The sequence below is a fragment of the Pseudophryne corroboree genome, chromosome 3, assembly GCF_028390025.1.
Source record: "Pseudophryne corroboree isolate aPseCor3 chromosome 3, aPseCor3.hap2, whole genome shotgun sequence".
Lineage (NCBI taxonomy): Eukaryota > Metazoa > Chordata > Amphibia > Anura > Myobatrachidae > Pseudophryne > Pseudophryne corroboree.
The window spans coordinates 456,970,646-456,991,719 of NC_086446.1; the positions used below are offsets into that span (position 1 = coordinate 456,970,646).

Sequence of the window (21,074 nt, forward strand, 5' to 3'; positions counted from 1 at the left end):
TTTTTTTCTTTGCGTCATGTGCTGTTTGGGGAGGGTTTTTTGGAAGGGCCATCCTGCGTGACACTGCAGTGCCACTCCTAGATGGGCCCGGTGTTTGTGTCGGCCACTAGGGTCGCTAATCTTACTCACACAGCTACCTCATTGCGCCTCTTTTTTTCTTTGCGTCATGTGCTGTTTGGGGAGGGTTTTTTGGAAGGGACATCCTGCGTGACACTGCAGTGCCACTCCTAGATGGGCCCGGTGTTTGTGTCGGCCACTAGGGTCGCTTATCTTACTCACACAGCGACCTCGGTGCAAATTTTAGGACTAAAAATAATATTGTGAGGTGTGAGGTATTCAGAATAGACTGAAAATGAGTGTAAATTATGGTTTTTGAGGTTAATAATACTTTGGGATCAAAATGACCCCCAAATTCTATGATTTAAGCTGTTTTTTAGTGTTTTTTGAAAAAAACACCCGAATCCAAAACACACCCGAATCCGACAAAAAAAATTCGGTGAGGTTTTGCCAAAACGCGGTCGAACCCAAAACACGGCCGCGGAACCGAACCCAAAACCAAAACACAAAACCCGAAAAATTTCAGGCGCTCATCTCTAGTATTGACTGGCCTGGAGGTGCAAAACAAGATGCACACTGACCGTCTTGTAACAAATATTGCAGTGTTAACCCCGTTGAACAGGTCCTACATGATATCTGGGTAGGGGCCTCACCTGTTTAGCTGCCTTGCCTTTGTAAGAATAACAGCAATATGGTAATGTGCAGAGTGTAACTGAGAGGGATCAGTATGATTCCCTGACTGACGGGATCCCGGCAAAATACCTTTGGTCGCCACAAGGTTCTATTCCCCCTCAGGTGGTGGCATGGACAACCAAACAAGTGGGGCTTCTGTCCGACAGTCGGGAATCTACATACCAATGGAGAGCAGTATGTGACAATGAGCCTTCACAAATACAATAATCTGTAAAGTGGGCAATAGTAAACCCTTTTCACACCAGTAAGAAAGAAAGAAAGAAAGAAAGAAAGAAAGAAAGAAAGAAAGAAAGAAAGAAAGAAAGAAAGAAAAAGAAAGAAAGAAAGAAAGAAAGAAAGAAAGAGTGATAAAAATGTTCAGTCAGAAAACAACAGATAGCAGATTTAGCATAAGTAACATACAATGCAGGAATCACAATTTAACTGCAGTGGGCACTAAATTCAACTACTCAGCTATGATAGTTGTAGGAATCAGCACTGTGTATAACCTGACTCCAAGGAGAGGTATACAGGGAGACCAAACCCAGCATTCCTGGAGACCTGCAGAGCTCCTGTAATGGCTACCCAGCGTCTCTGTGAGGAAGGAGGGTGGAGGAGGAACAGCTCAGGGCAGGAAGATCACAGCGGAATGGCGCCCTTGGCTGGGGGTACCGCTGGGGAAGCGCTGTCCTCCCCTGGCTGACATTTACCACTGGTTCCCTGGCTTCAATAAAGTGTCCCCAGCACCAGTATTATATGTGCCCTGGTGGTCTAGTAAATCCCAAGACTGGCCATGGCCTGGGTCCACATCAGCAACCTCCGGTCCGTCCCCTGTACCAGAGGTATGGACTGCCACGATCGTGGCAGTCCCTCAAGCGGGATCCTGCCTTACCTGTCTCACACTGTCCAGGTGCACCCCTGTTTGGCTATGCTTGTGAAGGCTGCTGGGTCCCGCCAAAAGTTCCTAGCTGTGGCTGGAGTCGCGGTGCCAGTGGGGGTGATGGAGCAGTGAAAGAAAGTTAAAAATGTTGAAAAATAGAAAGCTTGGTCTGCAAAATGCAGCATGAGTTCCAGGGTGACACAGGGTTAATGCAGTACATGCATAATGTAACATGCGCTACAGAGTCAGAACCAAGAACCTTTGGGCATTTATGTAGGTGGTATGCTGTATAGTGGTGGTAACGCTGGGGTACTTACCAGGGTTTCTCCTGTAGCATACACACAGTCTCCATTGAGGAGACATTCAGGGGCACGTCCTTCCTCTATGAAAGATGGAGCTGTGAGACGTGTGGATGAGCTGCGTGTGTGCAGCAGCCCATTTAGACTGGCTAGGTCAGAGGTTGCGCTGTCACTCCACTGAGGTATTCCGGGGTCCCCTCTGCACAGAAGAGATGGCACTGAGCGCTCTCCTTCAACAGCTTCCACATTACTGCATGACATAACTCATTATGAACATGTATTGCAATATCTGACTGCATAACATAATTACAAATACATATGAAGAGCACCGCTAACTTCTTGTCTTCCTTCCACAGAATGTATCTTCTGTGGGCGAGTAGAGAATGATACATCCAAGTACGGAGAGCTCCTGACTAATGATCAAGAGAAAATAACAACACATCATTATTGTTTGGTAAATATGTAAAATTTATTACTTCATGCACCATTTTATTTTATTTTTTTATTTTAGAAAATTAAAAATATATTTATTTTGTTTACTTAAAATGGTCTAAAACTTATATATATATGGGTTATATACGATATCCCAGCGGTCGGGATGCCGGCAGGCAAGATACCAACTGTGACATTCCGACGCTGGGAATCCCGACACCTGCAAGGTACGTAAACCTAATCCCTAACCCCCCTAACCCTAACTCTCCCTCCCCACAGCCTAAACCTAAACATCCCCGTTGGTGTCTAACCCTAACCTCCCCTCCCCAAAGCCTAAACCTAACCCTCCCTCCTCACAGCCTAAACCTAACCCCAGGGCCGAAACTAGGATTTTTGTCACTCGGGGCAAGGTAGTCATTTGACCCCCCCCCCCCCCCCCGCAAAAATAAATAAATGTATTTTACAATAAATAAATAAAAAAAAAAAATTAAAATAAATAAATAAATGAATAAAAATATTATATATATATATATATATATATATATATATATATATATCTTTCAGAACTTTTTTACCTGAAAAACTGCCTTTTCTAACATAAATTTCATATCCAGGAAAAAGTGTCCCCATTTTACACAGTACGACAGGCAAGTGTCCCCATTCCCCATTTTACACATTGCGGCAGACAGGTGACCCCATTTTACACATTGCGGCAGACAGGTGTCCCCATTTTACACATTGCGGCAGGAAAAAGTGTCCCCATTTTACACATTGCGGCAGACAGGTGACCCCATTTTACACATTGCGGCAGACAGGTGTCCCCATTTTACACATTGCGGCAGGAAAAAGTGTCCCCATTTTACACATTGCGGCAGGCACGTGTCCCCATTTTACACAGTACGCTGGCAAGTGTCCCCATTTTACACATTGCGGCAGGAAAAAGTGTCCCCATTTTACACATTGCGGCAGGAAAAAGTGTCACCATTTTACACATTGCGGCAGGAAAAAGTGTCCCCATTTTACACATTGCGGCAGGCACAGGTCCCCATTTTACACAGTACGCTGGCAAGTGTCCCCATTTTACACATTGCGGCAGGCACAGGTCCCCATTTTACACAGTACGCTGGCAAGTGTCCCCATTTTACACATTGCGGCAGGCACAGGTCCCCATTTTACACTGTACGCTGGCAAGTGTCCCCATTTTACACATTGCGGCAGGCACAGGTCCCCATTTTACACAGTACGCTGGCAAGTGTCCCCATTTTACACATTGCGGCAGGCACAGGTCCCCATTTTACACAGTACGCTGGCAAGTGTCCCCATTTTACACATTGCGGCAGGCACAGGTCCCCATTTTACACAGTACGCTGGCAAGTGTCCCCATTTTACACATTGCGGCAGGCACAGGTCCCCATTTTACACATTGCGGCAGGTGGTGGAGGGAGAGAGAGAGAGAGAGAGAGAGGAAGGGAGAGGGGCTGACTTACATTTGAAGCGGTTCTCGCCGCTCTTCAGCCGCCTCTCCCTCCTCGTCTGCGCGGCTCCCCCTTCTTCCTCCTCCGGCGGGGTTTCGTGGAATGACGCGTTTGCGCCGTGACGCAATCGCGTCATTCCGCGAAACCCCGCCCCCCGAGCTGGGCACTCGGGAGAAGGGGGTTTAAAAGTGCCGCGGCGGGTGTTAGGGGGTCTCGGCGCCCCCTCCAATCCGGCGCCCAGGTCGCCTTCCCCCCTAGCCCCCCCCTAGTTTCGGCCCTGCTAACCCTCCCTCTCCTGCAGCTTAACCCTCTCTGGGGTTGCCTAATTCAGTGGTTCCCAAACGATTTTGAATCACAGCGCACTAGACTATCAGAATATTTCTCTAACGTCCTAGAGGATGCTGGGACTCCGTAAGGACCATGGGGATAGATGGGCTCCGCAGGAGACATTGGCACTTTAAGAAAGACTTTGGATCTGGGTGTGCACTGGCTCCTCCGTCTATGCCCCTCCTCCAGACCTCAGTTTGATACTGTGCCCAGTGGAGACTGGGTGCTTTCAGGGAGCTCTCCTGAGTTTCCTGTAAAAGAAAGTATTTTAGTTAGGTTTTTTATTTTCAGGGAGCCTGCTGGCAACAGACTCCCTGCATCGAGGGACTGACGAGAGAGAAACAGACCCACTTCTCTGAGTTTCAGGGCTCTGTTTCTTAGGCTACTGGACACCATTAGCTCCAGAGGGATCGGAACGCAGGTCTCACCCTCGCCGTCCGTCCCAGAGCCGCGCCGCCATCCTCCTCGCTGAGCCGGAAGAGAGAAGCCAGGTGAGTATGTGAGGAAAAGATCTTCAGAGGCGGCAGAAGACACCTTGATCTTCATAGAGGTAACGCACAGCAGTGAAGCTGTGCGCCATTGCTCCCATTCACCTCACACACTTCGGTCACTGTATGGGTGCAAGGCGCAGGGGGGGGGGAAGCCTGGGCAGCAATAAACACCTCCTGTGGCAAATACACATATATACATGTACAGCTGGGCACTGTACATGTATAAAAACAGCCCCCGCCATGTTATTAGGAAATTTGAGCAGGACAGAAGCCCACCGCCGAGGGGGCGGGGCTTCTCCCTCAGCACTCTCCAGCGCCATTTTTTCTCCACAGCACCGCTGAGAGGAAGCTCCCCGGACTCTCCCCTGCTTGACACACGGTGAAAGAGGATTTTAAAGTAGAGGGGGGGCACATAATTGGCGCATATACATGCTACAAAAGCGCTACTGGGTAAACATTTCCTGTGTGTGTGTGGTGTGTCGGTACGCGTGTGTTGACATGTCTGAGGTTGAAGGCTCACCTAAGGAGGAGGGGGAGTGTATGAATATAAGATCTCCGTCGGCAGCGCCGACACCTGACTGGATGGATATGTGGAATGTTTTAAGTGCTAATGTTAATTTATTGCACAAAAGATTAGACAAAGCTGAAGCTAGGGTACAGTCAGGGAGTCAACCCATGTCTGTCCCAATGTCGCCGGGACTTTCGGGGTCTCAGAAGCGCCCACTATCCCAAATAGTTGACACAGATACCGACACGGATTCAGACTCCAGTGTCGACTATGATGATGCAAAATTGCAGCCAAGGGTGGCTAAATGTATTCGATATATGATTATCGCAATTAAAGATGTTTTGCATATCACAGAGGAACCCCCTGTCCCTGACATGAGGGTACACATGTATAAAGGAAAGAAGCCTGAGGTCACCTTTCCATCCTTACATGAGCTGAACGAGTTATGCGAAAAAGCGTGGGAAACTCCAGACAAAAAACTGCAGATTCCCAAAAGGATTCTAACAGCGTATCATTTCCCGTCACAGGACAGAATACGGTGGGAATCCTGCCCTAGGGTAGACAAAGCTCTGACACGCTTATCAAAAAAGATAGCGCTCCCATCCCAAGATACGGCTACCCTCAAGGATCCTGCTGACCGCAAGCAGGAGGTTACCTTGAAGTCCATTTACACACATTCTGGTACGTTACTCAGACCGGCAATTGCGTCGGCCTGGGTTTGTAGTGCTGTAGCAGCATGGACAGATTCTTTATCAGCGGATATTGAGACCCTTGATAAGGATACCATTTTAATGACCCTAGGGCATATAAAAGATGCTGTCTTATATATGAGGGATGCTCAAAGAGACATTAGTTTACTGGGTTCTGTCCATTTCTGCTAGGCGAGTCTTATGGACCCGACTCAAAGAGGCATATGGAGTTTTTGCCTTACAAGGGTGAAGAATTGTTTGGAGAGGGCCTCTCGGACCTCGTCTCCACAGCTACGGCAGGTAAATCGAATTTTTTGCCATATATTCCCTCACAATCTAAGAAAGCGCCTCATTATCAAATGCAGTCCTTATGTCCAAATAAAAACAAAAGAGTACGTGGATTGTCCTTTCTTGCCAGGAGTAAGGGCAGAGGGAAAAAGCTGCACAACACAGCTAGTTCCCAGGAACAGAAGTCCTCCCCGGCCTCTGCAAAATCCACCGCATGACGCTGGGGCTCCCCTGAGGGAGTCCGCTCCAGTGGGGGCACGTCTTCGACTGTTCAGCCACATCTGGGTTCAATCACAGGTGGATCCCTGGTCAATGGAAATTGTTTCCCAGGGATACAAGCTGGAATTCGAAGAGGTGCCTCCTCGCCGGTTTTTCAAATCGGCGCTAACAACTTCTCCCCTGGAAAGGGAGATAGTGTTACATGCGATTCAAAAATTGTGTATTCAACAAGTGGTGGCCAAGGTTCCCCTGCTTCAGAGAGGGAAGGGGTACTATTCAACCCTGTTTGTGGTCCCGAAACCGGACGGTTCGGTCAGACCCATTTTGAATTTAAAATCCCTGAACCTTTACTTAAAACGGTTCAAGTTCAAGATGGAATCGCTCAGAGCGGTCATCGCCAGCCTGGAAGGGGGGGATTTTATGGTATCGCTGGACATAAAGGATGCATACCGGCATGTTCACATATATCCTCCTCATCAGGCGTACCTGGGATTTGCGATACAGGATTGTCATTACCAATTTCAGACGTTGCCGTTTGGGCTTTCCACGGCCCCGAGAATTTTCACCAAGGTAATGGCGGAAATGATAGTGCTCCTGCGCAAGCAGGGTGTCACAATTATCCCGTACTCGGACGATCTCCTCATAAAAGCGAGATCACGGGAGAAGTTGCAGAACAGCGTATCCCTTTCACTGAAGGTGTTACAGCGACACGGCTGGATTCTCAATATTCCAAAGTCGCAGCTGAATCCTACGACTCGCCTGCCCTTCTTGGGCATGATTCTGGACACAGACCAGAAAAGGGTTTTTCTTCCGACGGAAAAAGCGCAGGAATTCATGACTCTAGTCAAGAACCTGTTGAAGCCGAAACAAGTGTCAGTACATCATTGCACTCAAGTCCTGGGAAAAATGGTGGCAACATACGAAGCCATTCCCTTCGGCAGGTTCCATGCAAGGACTTTCCAATGGGACCTATTGGACAAATGGTCCGGGTCACATCTGCACATGCATCAGCGGATCACCTTGTCCCCCAGGGCCAGGGTATCTCTCCTGTGGTGGCTGCAGAGTGCTCACCTTCTAGAGGGCCGCAGGTTCGGCATTCAGGATTGGATCCTGGTGACCACGGACGCGAACCTCCGAGGTTGGGGAGCAGTTACACAGGGAAGAAATTTCCAAGGCCTTTGGTCAAGTCAAGAGACTTGTCTTCACATCAACATCCTGGAACTAAGGGCCATATACAACGCCCTACGTCAAGCGGAGACCTTACTTCGCGACCGACCAGTTCTGATCCAGTCAGACAACGTCACCGCAGTAGCTCATGTAAACCGCCAAGGCGGCACAAGGAGCAGAGTGGCGATGGTGGAAGCCACCAGAATTCTTCGCTGGGCGGAAAATCATGTAAGCGCACTGTCAGCAGTGTTAATTCCGGGAGTGGACAACTGGGAAGCAGACTTCCTCAGCAGACACGACCTGCATCCGGAAGAGTGGAGACTTCATCAAGAAGTCTTCACGCAGATTGCAAGTCGGTGGGGACTGCCCCAAATAGACATGATGGCGTCCCGTCTCAACAAAAAGCTACAAAGGTATTGCGCCAGGGCAAGAGACCCTCAGGCGGTAGCTGTGGATGCCCTAGTGACACCGTGGGTGTTCCAGTCGGTCTATGTATTTCCTCCTCTTCCTCTCATACCCAAGGTGTTGAGAATAATAAGAAAAAGAGGAGTGAGAACAATACTCATTGTTCCAGATTGGCCATGAAGGACCTGGTATCCGGATCTGCAGGAAATGCTCACAGAAGATCCGTGGCCTCTTCCTCTAAGACAGGACCTGTTGCAACAGGGTCCCTGTCTGTTCCAAGACTTACCGCGGCTGCGTTTGACGGCATGGCGGTTGAACGCCGGATCCTAGCGGAAAAAGGTATTCCAGATGAGGTCATTCCTACGCTAATAAAGGCTAGGAAGGACGTGACATCTAAACATTATCACCGAATATGGAGAAAATATGTTTCTTGGTGTGAGGCCAGGAATGCTCCTACGGAAGAATTCCATCTAGGCCGTTTTCTTTACTTCCTACAAACTGGAGTGAATTTGGGCCTAAAATTAGGCTCCATTAAAGTTCAGATTTCGGCCTTATCCATTTTCTTTCAAAAGAAATTGGCCTCTCTGCCTGAAGTACAGACTTTTGTGAAGGGAGTACTGCATATTCAGCCTCCTTTTGTACCTCCGGTGGCGCCTTGGGACCTTTAACGTGGTGTTAAGTTTTCTTAAGTCACATTGGTTTGAACCACTTAAAACAGTGGAGTTGAAATATCTCACTTGGAAGGTGGTCATGTTGTTAGCCTTGGCTTCGGCTAGGCGAGTTTCGGAATTAGCGGCTTTATCACATAAAAGCCCCTATCTGGTTTTCCATATGGATAGAGCGGAATTGCGGACCCGTCCTCAATTCCTACCTAAGGTGGTCTCATCCTTTCATATGAACCAACCTATTGTCGTGCCTGTGGCTACACGTGACTTGGAGGATTCCGAGTCCCTTGATGTGGTCAGGGCTTTGAAGATTTACGTGGCCAGAACGGCTAGGATCAGAAAAACAGAAGCACTGTTTGTCCTGTATGCTGCCAACAAGGTTGGCGGCCCTGCTTCAAAGCACACTATTGCTCGATGGATCTGTAACACGATTCAGCAGGCGCATTCTACGGCAGGATTGCCGTTACCAAAATCGGTTAAGGCCCATTCCACTAGGAAGGTGGGCTCGTCTTGGGCGGCTGCCCGAGGGGTCTCGGCACTACAGCTGTGCCGAGCTGCTACTTGGTCGGGGTCAAACACCTTTCCAAAGTTCTATAAGTTTGATACCCTGGCTGAGGAGGACCTCCTGTTTGCTCAATCGGTGCTGCAGAGTCATCCGCACTCTCCCGCCCGTTTGGGAGCTTTGGTATAATCCCCATGGTCCTTACGGAGTCCCAGCATCCTCTAGGACGTTAGAGAAAATAAGATTTTAAACGTAGCGGTAAATCTTTTTCTCGTAGTTCGTAGAGGATGCTGGGCGCCCGTCCCAAGTGCGGACTACTTCTGCAAGACTTGTATATAGTTATTGCTTTCATAAGGGTTATGTTATAGTTTTGTCGGTTTTGCACCGATGATATGTTGTTGTTTCATACTGTTAACTAGATAGTATATCACAGGTTATACGGTGTGATTGGTGTGGCTGGTATGAATCTTGCCCTTAGATTAACAAAAATCCTTTCCTCGTACTGTCCATCTCCTCTGGGCACAGTTTCTCTAACTGAGGTCTGGAGGAGGGGCATAGAGGGAGGAGCCAGTGCACACCCAGATCCAAAGTCTTTCTTAAAGTGCCCATGTCTCCTGCGGAGCCCGTCTATCCCCATGGTCCTTACGGAGTCCCAGCATCCTCTACGGACTACGAGATAAAGATTTACCGGTAGGTTTAAAATCTTATTTTTTCATGGCACCCCTGGGCCAAAAGTTTTCTATTGATATATTGAGAATAAATATTAAATGAAGTAAATTGTGTTTACATGTCATCCTTAGGTTCAATTGTGCGGTGAGGAACAGGATTTGCTACTGTTTGTCTACATATGTTATGATTGGCAGCCACCAGCACTGGTTTTGCCTATTACATTGATTATAAATCATTTTACTTGATCCTGGGTCACCAATCCAAGGCACCCCTGCAAGTGTCCTGAGGCACCCCAGGGTGCCACGGCACACAGTTTGGGAACCACTGGCCTAATTATAATCCACCCTTCCCGCAGCCTAACCCTAACCTTCCCACACCCGCAGCCTAACCCTCTCCCGGCAGCCTGAACCTAACTCCCCCCTTCCCCACCCCCTCCCGTGGCTTACTTTTCCTGAGTGGTGGCAGGTCGGCGTTTGGGATCCCAGCATCAGCATTAGCATCCTTGTCGGGATCCCAGCATCGGTATTCCATACATTGGGATTCCGAACGCTGGGATCCTTACCGTAGGGTGACCAGACTATCCCTTTAACCTGGGACACTCATGAAGTACACAGGTTCTGCGGCTGGCTGACTTCAAGACTGCATTTCACCTGGTTTTAAGCAGCCAAAGAACCTGTGTAATTCATGAGTGTTCCAGGTTAAAGGGATAGTCTGGTCACCCTACTTACCGTATCCCATATAAACATAGATAAATTATATATGTGTGTTTGTATATATATACATATATATATATATACAGCATGAAAAAAGGAGCGGCACTCGGCGTCTTGAAAATGGCAAAGTGTATTAAAAAACACAGCAACTGATTCCGACGTTTCGGGGCTTACATGCCCCTTTGTCAAGCCCCGAAACGTAGGAATAAGTTGCTGTGTTTTTTAATACACTTTGCCATTTTCAAGACGCCGAGTGCCGCTCCTTTTTTCATGCTGTATATTACCATTCACCTTGGAAAAGGCACCAGCGCAGCTTTGCAACTGTCCAGGGAGTGCCAACTCACCTATATCCCATATCATATATATATAAAAAAATATTGAACATTCTAAAAATAAACTTTCAGTACTAACACTAGAACACGTTATGCAATTGTTTCAAATTGTTATAGAAATGTATCAGTATCCTAGTTGTGGTCATGGCCATATGTACATTTCCCACTCTTTCTGATTCAGCTCTTGTCCAGTGGTGTGCCGCAGAGAGGCCAAGACCATCAGGGCTTCTACGGGTTCCTCTATCCTGATGTGAGAAAAGCAGCGAGTCAGGCAGCAGAGACGGTGAGGAGCTATATAATCATGCTGATACTCGAGTTGATCGCTAACTGCATTTGTTCACTGTGCAGCGATGAGGGGAAAAAGGCACTTCTGCACATGCATATGTGGCGAAATGCACACGCGCGACGTACTATTACAGCGAACGATGTAGTTTCACACAGGCTCTAGCGAAGCTTTTCAGTCGCACTGCTGGCCGTAGAGTGATTGACATGAAGTGGGCGTTTCTGGGTGTCAACTGACCATTTTCAGGGAGTGTTCGAAAAAACGCAGGGGTGCCAGGAAAAACGCAGGCATGGATGGGCAAACGCAGGGTGTGTTTGTGACGTCAAAACAGGAACTGAACAATCTGAAGTGATCGCAAGCGCTGAGTAGGTATTGAGTTACTCTAAAGCTGCACAAAATAAATTTGTAGCCGCTATGCGATCCTTTCGTTCGCACTTCTGCTAAGCTAAAATACACTCCCAGTGGGAGGCAGCATAGCGTTAGCACGGCTGAGGAAAATGGCAGCAGCACGACTGCCTTCGCAGCCAGGGCGGCTTCCCTTAATCAGCAATGCAATCGCATTACAGACCGCCATTAGAATGCTAGCATTCGCAACCAGTTGCAGTTTTGCTACTTCAGCAAAACTGCAACTGAAGCTGAATAAGGTTCATTGGTGGTCATTCCGAGTTGATTGCTCGCTAGCAGTTTTTAGCAGCCGTGCTAACACATTGTCGCCGCCCACGGGAGAGTGTATTTTCGCTTTGCAGGAGTGCAAACGCCTGTGCAGCTGAGCGCTTGCAAATACATTTTGTACAAAACAAGACCAGCCCTGTAGTTACTCCTGTGCGATGATTGCTGCGACGAGTGACACGGTAATGACGTAAGATACCCGCCCAGCAAACGCCCGGCCACGCCTGCGTTTTTCCAAACACTCCCAGAAAATGGTCAGGTGCCACCCAGAAACTCCCACTTCCTGTCAATCACCTTGCGTTCGGCTGTGCGATTGGAATTGATAAAGCCGAATATTTATCTTATATAAAACCCTTTATGAGGTCTAAGAACACTGTACGCTATTTACGTATGAAGTACCGTAAGGGTACGCTCGTTGCGTAACAATCGCTTAGCCGTAGTCGAGACGCTCAAGCGTCACGTTCGCTCACGGCCAAGAGATCACAGGCAGGCACGCTATTGGCTGCTGACTAACGTAATGATTCGCTATAGCGTAGCGGACGCTCGGGACCACGAGGAGATCACCAGCGGCGCCGACGCTCACAATGTTAAACCTTTAAATCTAAACCATAAACAATGCAATATGCTGTAAAACCTTAGTGTAGAGATAGGGTGTAGATGCAACACAGTGTAACCTTATCTACTCAAAAGCTGTTTGAGCGTCACCGACGCTCTGAGAATACTTAACACTATAAGAAATACACAGATACCTGGGCTTAGGGTCCAACGCCTAATATATATATATATTATGAATGATATACTTGCAAAAGAATTAATACAAATACAAATCATACACTACAATATAACATAGACTACCTAACCAGATAACTACACAGGAAATATAATACAATTACTATTTAAAGGAAAATAAGAGAGAAAGAGGAGAAGAGAGGGAGAGAGAGAAATTGGCCCACAATAACAAGAAGATCAATATAGTTGCGGAGAAAACTTACGCACAAAGGAAACGATCGCATGCGCCTCTGGACATCCAGCTCCCGATTTTCAGCAATGATAACCGTTGAAGAGTGAGAGCTGGATGTGATCGGCTTGTCTATTTATGCCCCACACACAATACAATTCAATGGTCCCTACAATCTCATTGTTCATTGGACACAGGAATTCCTCCTCGCATTATAACAAAAGGTCATAGGTTGATTCATACAGGTGGGCCGTGACTATTTCCAACAGCTCAGGTGGGAGGGAAACTGGGTTTCCCGCCGCATGAATAAGTAAGTGCAAATACAGTAAATGTTCATAAACTTCTTATGTCCATAACTATTCGCACGAGCGATTAATCTGCTTCAAACCAACACCGGAATATTTCTAATTAAATACTCTTCCGATGGGTACTAAACACCACTGTATTACTCCTGTCTGACCCTTCGTATCAAACAAAGAGGGATTTCTCTGTTCACGAACATTCTATATTAACCAAACTTTCAGAATCTATCAAAGGGACCATGATCTACAAAATACATTATATAGTGAAAATATGTAACGATTGAGTCGCACGCTACGATCACATAAACTCTACCGTAAATACGCATACCGTGCGCCTGCGGGTGCCCGCGACTGTGAGTATGCGCACGTACGGGAGAGCGTACGCATGCGCAGCACGGACCTGTGTGAGGTGCAAATATGGTAGTGTGCATAGAGATATTTTTCTGACTTTGACAGTCCACCCTTTGGCAGTCAACAATAACTGCCACCTTCTAAAACATTTCAAAAAGAGAAAAATATATGTCAGGGGTTAATACATTTACATGGTTGGGTAGGGGAGGAGAGGAGAAGGTAGGAAAAGGGTATGACCTAGCGAGATAGCAGAAGCATGTGTGTATGGGGGTCATGTATCATCGTGCCGTACGTGTTTTAAATCAAGCTTCGAGGTATTGCGAAGTATACATTTGAATTCCTTCTTATCCCGTGGTACGGGTCTGTGGATGGGCTGTCAAACTTTACCGAGCTCTTTTCGGCTTTGGTTGTAACAAAATGGGGGAGCACATTTTAGTTGATGATACATGAATGGGGGAGATATGTGATTGCTGATATCTGTGCCTGTATTCCCTATCGACTATGTGTGTCATTACCTGAGGGTTGTAGAATTGAAGAAAAGACATAATTACGGTAAATGCGGTGGTATTCTATGTCAGGTAAATGTACATTCGTCGATTGAGGTCTTGTTTGGTGTCTGTTGAATGCAGTCTTCTTTGTGCTTTTGCCCATAAGGTGCGAGCAAAAGCTGTCAATGTCCATAGATTTACAAAAGTGTTGGGCTAGCGTAATTTTAAAATTTCTAGGGAAACTGGGGATCCATGGCATAGTTCATCAAAAATCTGTGTATCAGGTTGTCAAAACTTCTTCTTTAATCCATCTGTTGTCTGTATATCGGCTCATCAAACTCCTCGTCCAAGTGGGTCTTTTTACCTTGGAGAAAACGGAAAAACAGGTGAAAGAAACGGACCGTAGAAATCGCATTTTCATCACATCATTGTTTCTACATTTGGGTCATAAATCAGATCCATGGGAATTACAGTTTCCTCACTCCTCAGACTCATTACCTCAGGTAGTACTTTTCCAATATAACACAATCCTTCAGAGTTTGGGGCAAGCCACTTGTACGCCTTCCTCCCGCATATGAAATATGCATCATCGGGGAGAACATATGGGACGGAGTAGGACATAACCATATTACACACCTTCCATGTGAAATCTCCTAACCCTAATTCTTCCATCTGCTTAGTACACGTATCAGGTTGTACGATATGTGCACAGTATCCTGGTGATACCTCTCCAACTCTCGTAATCCTATTTCCTAAGGTATACCTATACCGGAAAGATTTTTCCTCTACTGGCTATGTGGCGTACAAGCTCTGTATCTGTCGGCATTCTATCTGCTCTATATGAAAAGGTCATGGTTTGGTTACCCCATGACACTTCCCAATTTCCCAGCTTTCGGGGATTGGAGATGTTAAAACATAATAGGGACCTATCCACATGGTATTGGTGGAGCTTCAAACTAGGAGGGCTGGAGATATTAAACCTCCTGTCCACCGGTTTCCCACCCTTTAGCTCAAGTACCTCCCCTATCGTTAAAGGAAATGGTACTAGTCCTGATTTGCTATGACCTTGAGGTATTTGAGAGCATACCCAACAATCTGTTTGATTTAGCACACTACCCACTAAGGAGTGATAGTCACTCAAGGGATGCCGGTCCATGTGGATATTAAAACTGGATTGGCATTTCTTGATGCACCCATCCTCAACTACATTGTCACAGAGCCTACAGATACAGTTTTCTTTTCAGCTAACAAATGTTTACAAATAACATGGCTGCTAGATCGTTTCCGGTACTCGCCTTTTGCTTGGTGGTTGTGTTGCTATTGGAAATTTACACCTCCGTCTCAGTCATCGGAACCTTTCTGGATCCTTTCTCGACCTCTCTGGTACTCTCGCCGAAATAGACTGCTCTGGTCAACATCATGGTCAACAGGAAAATCCATATCACAGTCTCTTGGGGCAAGTCCATCTTACAGGAGGAGAAAAGAAGAAATTTGTAATGGGGTACAGAAAATCAGTTTGAGGGGGAGAGAAACTTGTTACGATAATTAGTTCTCTCGTCTTGTTGTTCTTCTTGTTCTGCTGTCTTCTCAAAGGTGCTGTCTCTCAGTCTTCCAAACGAACATTCTGGTGATGCAATATTCCCTCCAAACCAGCGATCTTTCTGTAAGGAGCAAAAAAAAAAAAAAAATCCTGCATCACCATTTGTCTAACTGAGGGGTGACATACCATCTTTAAAACATGAAAGCATGAGTGAGAAGAGAGAGAAAACAACAACAGCAAAAAAACAAAAGAGAGAGAGAACAATTCATATATGTCACGATCCGGGTATCTGGACGCCATTTCTTACCCATCAGATGCCTCCTAAGGCTGGCTCAGCGCTCCAGGACCGGATCCCATCTGTTATCCTAATGTTCACATTCCTGCATCCTCTCCTGTCTCTCTGAGACGCTGTCACAGTAACGCCTTATTACATCTGGCATGGCGTCTCCCGCGGCCTCCGCCGCCGTCCCTGAGCTTCTGCATGCAGAGTGTCAGAGTGGCGATTACGTCAGCCGCGGCCTCCGCTGTGTCCGCGTGGTTGGATGTGCACTTGTCAGCCTGGCGTCTCCTGTCTCCAGTGGCCGGCGCCGCCATTACTGTTTTCATTACCACATGGATTACAAACCAAACTTCCCTCCAAGTGTCTGCATGGGCGCAGCCATCTTGGATTCTGTCAGCTGATCATTTCCTCCAATCTGTTGTCAGTATTGTTAATCTGCATAATTGCCTAGCCAATCCCTTCCTTGCTGCAGGTATAAATACACTGTGCCTGAGCAAGGAAGGCGTCAGTGCTTTGGTTGTCAAACCTAGTTCCTGTTTGTCTCTCTCCTGTGATTGTCTTCCAGGTTCCAGCTCCTGTCTCAAGACTTCCACCATAGAGACCCGCACCAGCATTCCACCTGCGGTGTAGCCTGACTCTCCAATCCATTGTGGATTCATCTGTTTCCAGCTACAACATTACCTGCTTCCAGCTCAGCTTCCAGCAGAGTACAGCTTCCCTTAAAGGGCCGGTGTCCTTTCTACACTTTACCACTCTCCACCAGTATTATTATTTCTCCGCTCTCAAGTTCTACATTTCAGTTCATATTTCATCGCTCCCAAGTTCATTTATTATTTAACTGGTTCCAGCCAGTATCCACTCCGTGCTAACAACAGTCTGGTTCCAGCCAGTATCCACAGCAGCTGTTTTATCTTCAGCAACCCAGCTTTTCCTGGAGCACCAGCTGGCACAATCCTGGGTTATCTCCATTGCTACAGTCGGGCCTGGTAAGGACTTTCCATCTAGAAGATCATAAGAACTATCTCACACTACCAGTGCCCTGTGGCTCCTGCCATCCTGTAGTACCCAGGAACTGTATTTATTCTTTGCTGACTTTTACGTTTTCTTTTACTGCTGCTGTGTTGCGGAGTTGTCATAATAAACATCATTGACTTTTATCCAAGTTGTCGTGGTCACGCCTTCGGGCAGTTATTATTCATGTTACTTACATGTCCAGGGGTCTGATACAACCTCCCAGGTTCCGGTACATCTCAGCCCCTACAACTGAGGCTGCCTCCCGTCAGCTCAGGCCCTCAGTTGTGACAGTAAGCACTGACCTAATGAATCCAGCCGGAGACCAGGATCAAGCGGCCAGGCCGATGCAAGAACTGGCAGCCCGACTAGAACATCAGGAGGCTGCACAGGGCCACATCATCCGCTGTCTCCAGGATCTCTCTACTCGGCTGGATGGGATTCAGACAACTCTCCGTGGATCAGGCGCGTCTGGTGCGTCAACCACAGTGACTCCAGCTATAACCCCACCCACCTTACCCATTTCTGCTCCACGTCTTCATCTTCCAACGCCAGCAAAATTCGACGGATCTCCAAGATTCTGCAGGGGATTTCTTAACCAGTGTGAGATTCAGTTTGAGCTACAACCTGGCAATTTTCCCAGTGACCGTACAAAAATTGCCTACATTATTTCTCTTCTCAGTGGCTCAGCCCTTGATTGGGCATCACCGTTATGGGAGAGGTCCGACACCCTGCTATCTTCCTACACTGCCTTCGTGTCAACATTCAGGCGCATCTTCGACGAGCCAGGCCGGGTAATCTCAGCTTCATCCGAGATTCTCCGTTTACGCCAGGGGTCACGTACTGTAGGACAATATCTGATACAGTTCCAGATCCTGGCATCCGAACTGGCATGGAACGACGAGGCCCTGTATGCTGCATTCTGGCATGGCTTATCTGAGCGTATTAAAGATGAGTTAGCTACCAGAGACTTACCTTCTAAGTTAGATGAGCTAATCTCACTCTGCACGAAAGTTGATTTACGTTTCAGAGAGAGAGCAACTGAGCGTGGAAGATCATCTGCTCCAAAATCTTCTGCTCCTCCTCCTCGTCAACTGTCACCATCTAAAGATGAGCCCATGCAACTTGGCCGTTCCCGTTTAACTCCTGCTGAGCGCCGAAGACGTCTCTCCGAGTTTCTCTGTCTCTATTGTGCAGCTCCGTCTCACACCATTAATGCCTGTCCCAAACGTCCGGGAAACTCCAAATCCTAGCTCGCCAAGGAGAGGGCCGGCTAGGAGTAATGATCTCCTCTCCATCTCCTCAAGATTGTAATCTCCCAGTCTCGCTTCAAGTTGCTCAACGTTATCGGAACGTCATTGCCCTCCTTGATTCCGGAGCAGCTGGGAACTTTATTACCGAAGCCTATGTTAAACGGTGGTCCCTACCCACCGAGAGACTTCCTTCGTCCATTTCTTTAACTGCCGTGGATGGCAGCAAAATTTTTGATGCAGTTATTTCTTTAAGGACTCTACCAGTTCGTCTGAGAGTGGGAGTTCTTCATTCCGAACTTATTTCTTTTTTAGTGATTCCAAGAGCCACACATCCTGTGGTCCTGGGCCTTCCATGGCTCCGTCTTCACAATCCTACAATTGATTGGACGACTACGCAAATCCTGGCATGGGGTTCCTCCTGTGCTGAGACATGTTTGTTTAAAGTATTGCCTGTCTGTTCTTCCTCCCCCAGGTCGTCTGATGTTCCACCTCCTCCATATCAAGATTTCACGGATGTGTTCAGTAAAGCTTCTGCTGATATCCTTCCTCCTCATAGAGAATGGGACTGTCCGATTGATCTCGTTCCAGGGAAGGTTCCACCTCGAGGCCGAACTTATCCGTTGTCTCTGCCTGAGACGCATTCTATGGAGGAATATATTAAAGAGAACCTAGCAAAGGGGTTCATTCGACCTTCTTCTTCTCCAGCCGCCGCAGGCTTCTTTTTTGTAAAAAAGAAAGATGGTGGTCTGCGGCCGTGCATCGACTACAGAGGTTTGAACGACATTACCATCAAGAACCGTTATCCTTTACCCCTGATTACTGAGCTCTTTGACAGAGTTAGCGGAGCTACCATCTTTACAAAGCTGGACTTGCGAGGTGCATACAATCTCATCCGGATCCGTGAGGGTGACGAGTGGAAGACCGCCTTTAACACCCGTGACGGACATTATGAGTACCTCGTCATGCCCTTCGGATTGAGCAATGCTCCAGCTGTCTTCCAGCATTTTGTCAATGAGATCTTCAGAGACATTCTATACCGTCATGTCGTGGTCTATCTAGACGATATCCTCATTTTTGCCAACGATTTAGAGGAACATCGTTTTTGGGTTAAAGAGGTTCTGTCCCGTCTCCGTGTCAATCATCTCTATTGCAAATTAGAAAAATGCGTCTTTGAAGTCAAGTCCATTCCGTTTCTAGGGTACATTGTGTCCGGTTCCGGACTAGAGATGGATCCTGAGAAACTACAAGCAATCCAAAATTGGCCGGTACCCTTAACCCTCAAAGGGGTCCAGAGGTTCTTAGGGTTCGCCAACTATTACCGAAAGTTTATACGAGACTTTTCCACCATTGTGGCGCCTATTACTGCTTTCACTAAGAAGGGTGCTAACCCGTCCAAGTGGTCTGAAGAAGCCATGCAAGCATTTCATCTTTTAAAACAAAGGTTCATCTCTGCGCCTGTTCTGAAACAGCCTGACATCGACTCTCCTTTCATCTTAGAGGTGGATGCCTCCTCCGTTGGAGTAGGAGCGGTGTTATCTCAGAGGGCTAAAGATGGCCATTTACACCCTTGCAGTTTCTTCTCCCGGAAGTTCTCCCCAGCTGAGCACAACTATGCCATTGGCGACCAGGAGTTGCTAGCCATCAAGCTCGCTCTAGAAGAGTGGAGGTATCTGTTGGAGGGAGCTTCTCATTCAATCACCATACTTACAGACCACAAGAACCTTTTATACCTGAAGGGCGCACAATGTCTCAACCCTCGTCAGGCCAGATGGGCACTTTTCTTTTCCAGGTTCGACTTTAAACTCCAGTTCTGTCCGGGCTCTCAGAATCGCAAGGCCGATGCCCTTTCCCGCTCATGGGAGCAAGAAAATGAGTCAGAGTCTTCAGACAAGCATCCTATTATAAATCCGTTGGCATTCTCCACGGTAGGGATGGACTCTACGCCCCCATCAGGGAAAAGTTTTGTGAAGCCGATGCTAAGGAAGAAGCTCATGCATTGGGCCCATGCTTCCCGTTTTGCCGGACATACAGGTATCCAAAAAACCCTGGAGTTTATCTCTAGGTCCTATTGGTGGCCAACTCTGAAAAAGGACGTCTTGGAGTTTATTGCATCTTGCCCAAAGTGTGCCCAACATAAAGTATCCCGCCAGTCGCCTGCGGGGCAACTGGTTCCACTATCCGTTCCCCGTCGACCATGGACCCACTTGTCGATGGATTTCATTACAGACTTACCCATGTGCAACAAGTTCAATACCATCTGGGTGGTAGTTGACCGGTTCACCAAGATGGCACACTTCATTCCTCTCACCGGTCTTCCGTCAGCTTCCAAGTTGGCTCAAGTATTCATACAAGAGATCTTCCGACTCCACGGTCTTCCTGAAGAAATTATCTCAGATCGAGGAGTTCAATTCACAGCCAAATTCTGGCGAAGTTTATGTCAAGTCCTCCAAGTCAAGCTAAAGTTTTCCACGGCTTACCATCCTCAGACCAATGGTCAAACCGAGAGGGTGAATCAGGACTTGGAGGCCTTCCTCCGCATCTATGTGTCCTCCTCTCAAGATGACTGGGTTCAATTACTTCCCTGGGCCGAGTTCTGTCATAACAACCAGTATCATTCTTCATCTGCTTCAACACCATTCTTCACTAACTTTGGATTCCACCCTAAAGTCCCTGAGTTCCAACCGCTTCCAGCAACTTCTGTTCCCGCAGTGGATATCACCTTGCATCAGTTTGCCAATATCTGGAAGAGCGTACGATCAGCTCTGCTCAAGGCATCGTTCAGGTACAAGAAGTTTGCGGATAAGAAGCGTCGAGCAGTTCCTGCTCTCAAGGTGGGTGATCGGGTATGGTTATCCACGAAGAATTTGAGGTTAAGAGTTCCCAGTATGAAGTTTGCACCTCGCTATATCGGTCCTTTCAAGATTGAACAAGTCATCAATCCTGTTGCTTACAGACTCCAGTTGCCTCCCTTCTTAAAAATACCCAGGACATTCCATGTTTCCCTGTTGAAACCGCTGATCTTGAATCGGTTTCATTCCTCACTTCCTCCAACTCCGAAAGTCCAAACTCAACGAGGCGTTGAGTATGAAGTGGCCAAGATCCTGGACTCACGTCACCGTTACGGTCAACTACAATATCTTATTGACTGG

The 21,074-nt window shown here is 47.4% G+C and overlaps 1 protein-coding gene across 1 annotated transcript in view; it reads left to right on the forward strand.

Annotated features, from left to right (window-relative positions):
* Positions 1–21,074, forward strand: part of LOC135057306 (G2/M phase-specific E3 ubiquitin-protein ligase-like) — an 89,283-nt gene that overhangs the window by 11,090 nt on the left and 57,119 nt on the right. Inside the window, exons 3-4 of the mRNA XM_063963197.1 lie at positions 2,265–2,362; positions 10,972–11,073. Coding sequence (XP_063819267.1) covers positions 2,265–2,362; positions 10,972–11,073 — 200 coding nt within the window. The remainder of the gene's footprint in view (positions 1–2,264; positions 2,363–10,971; positions 11,074–21,074) is intronic.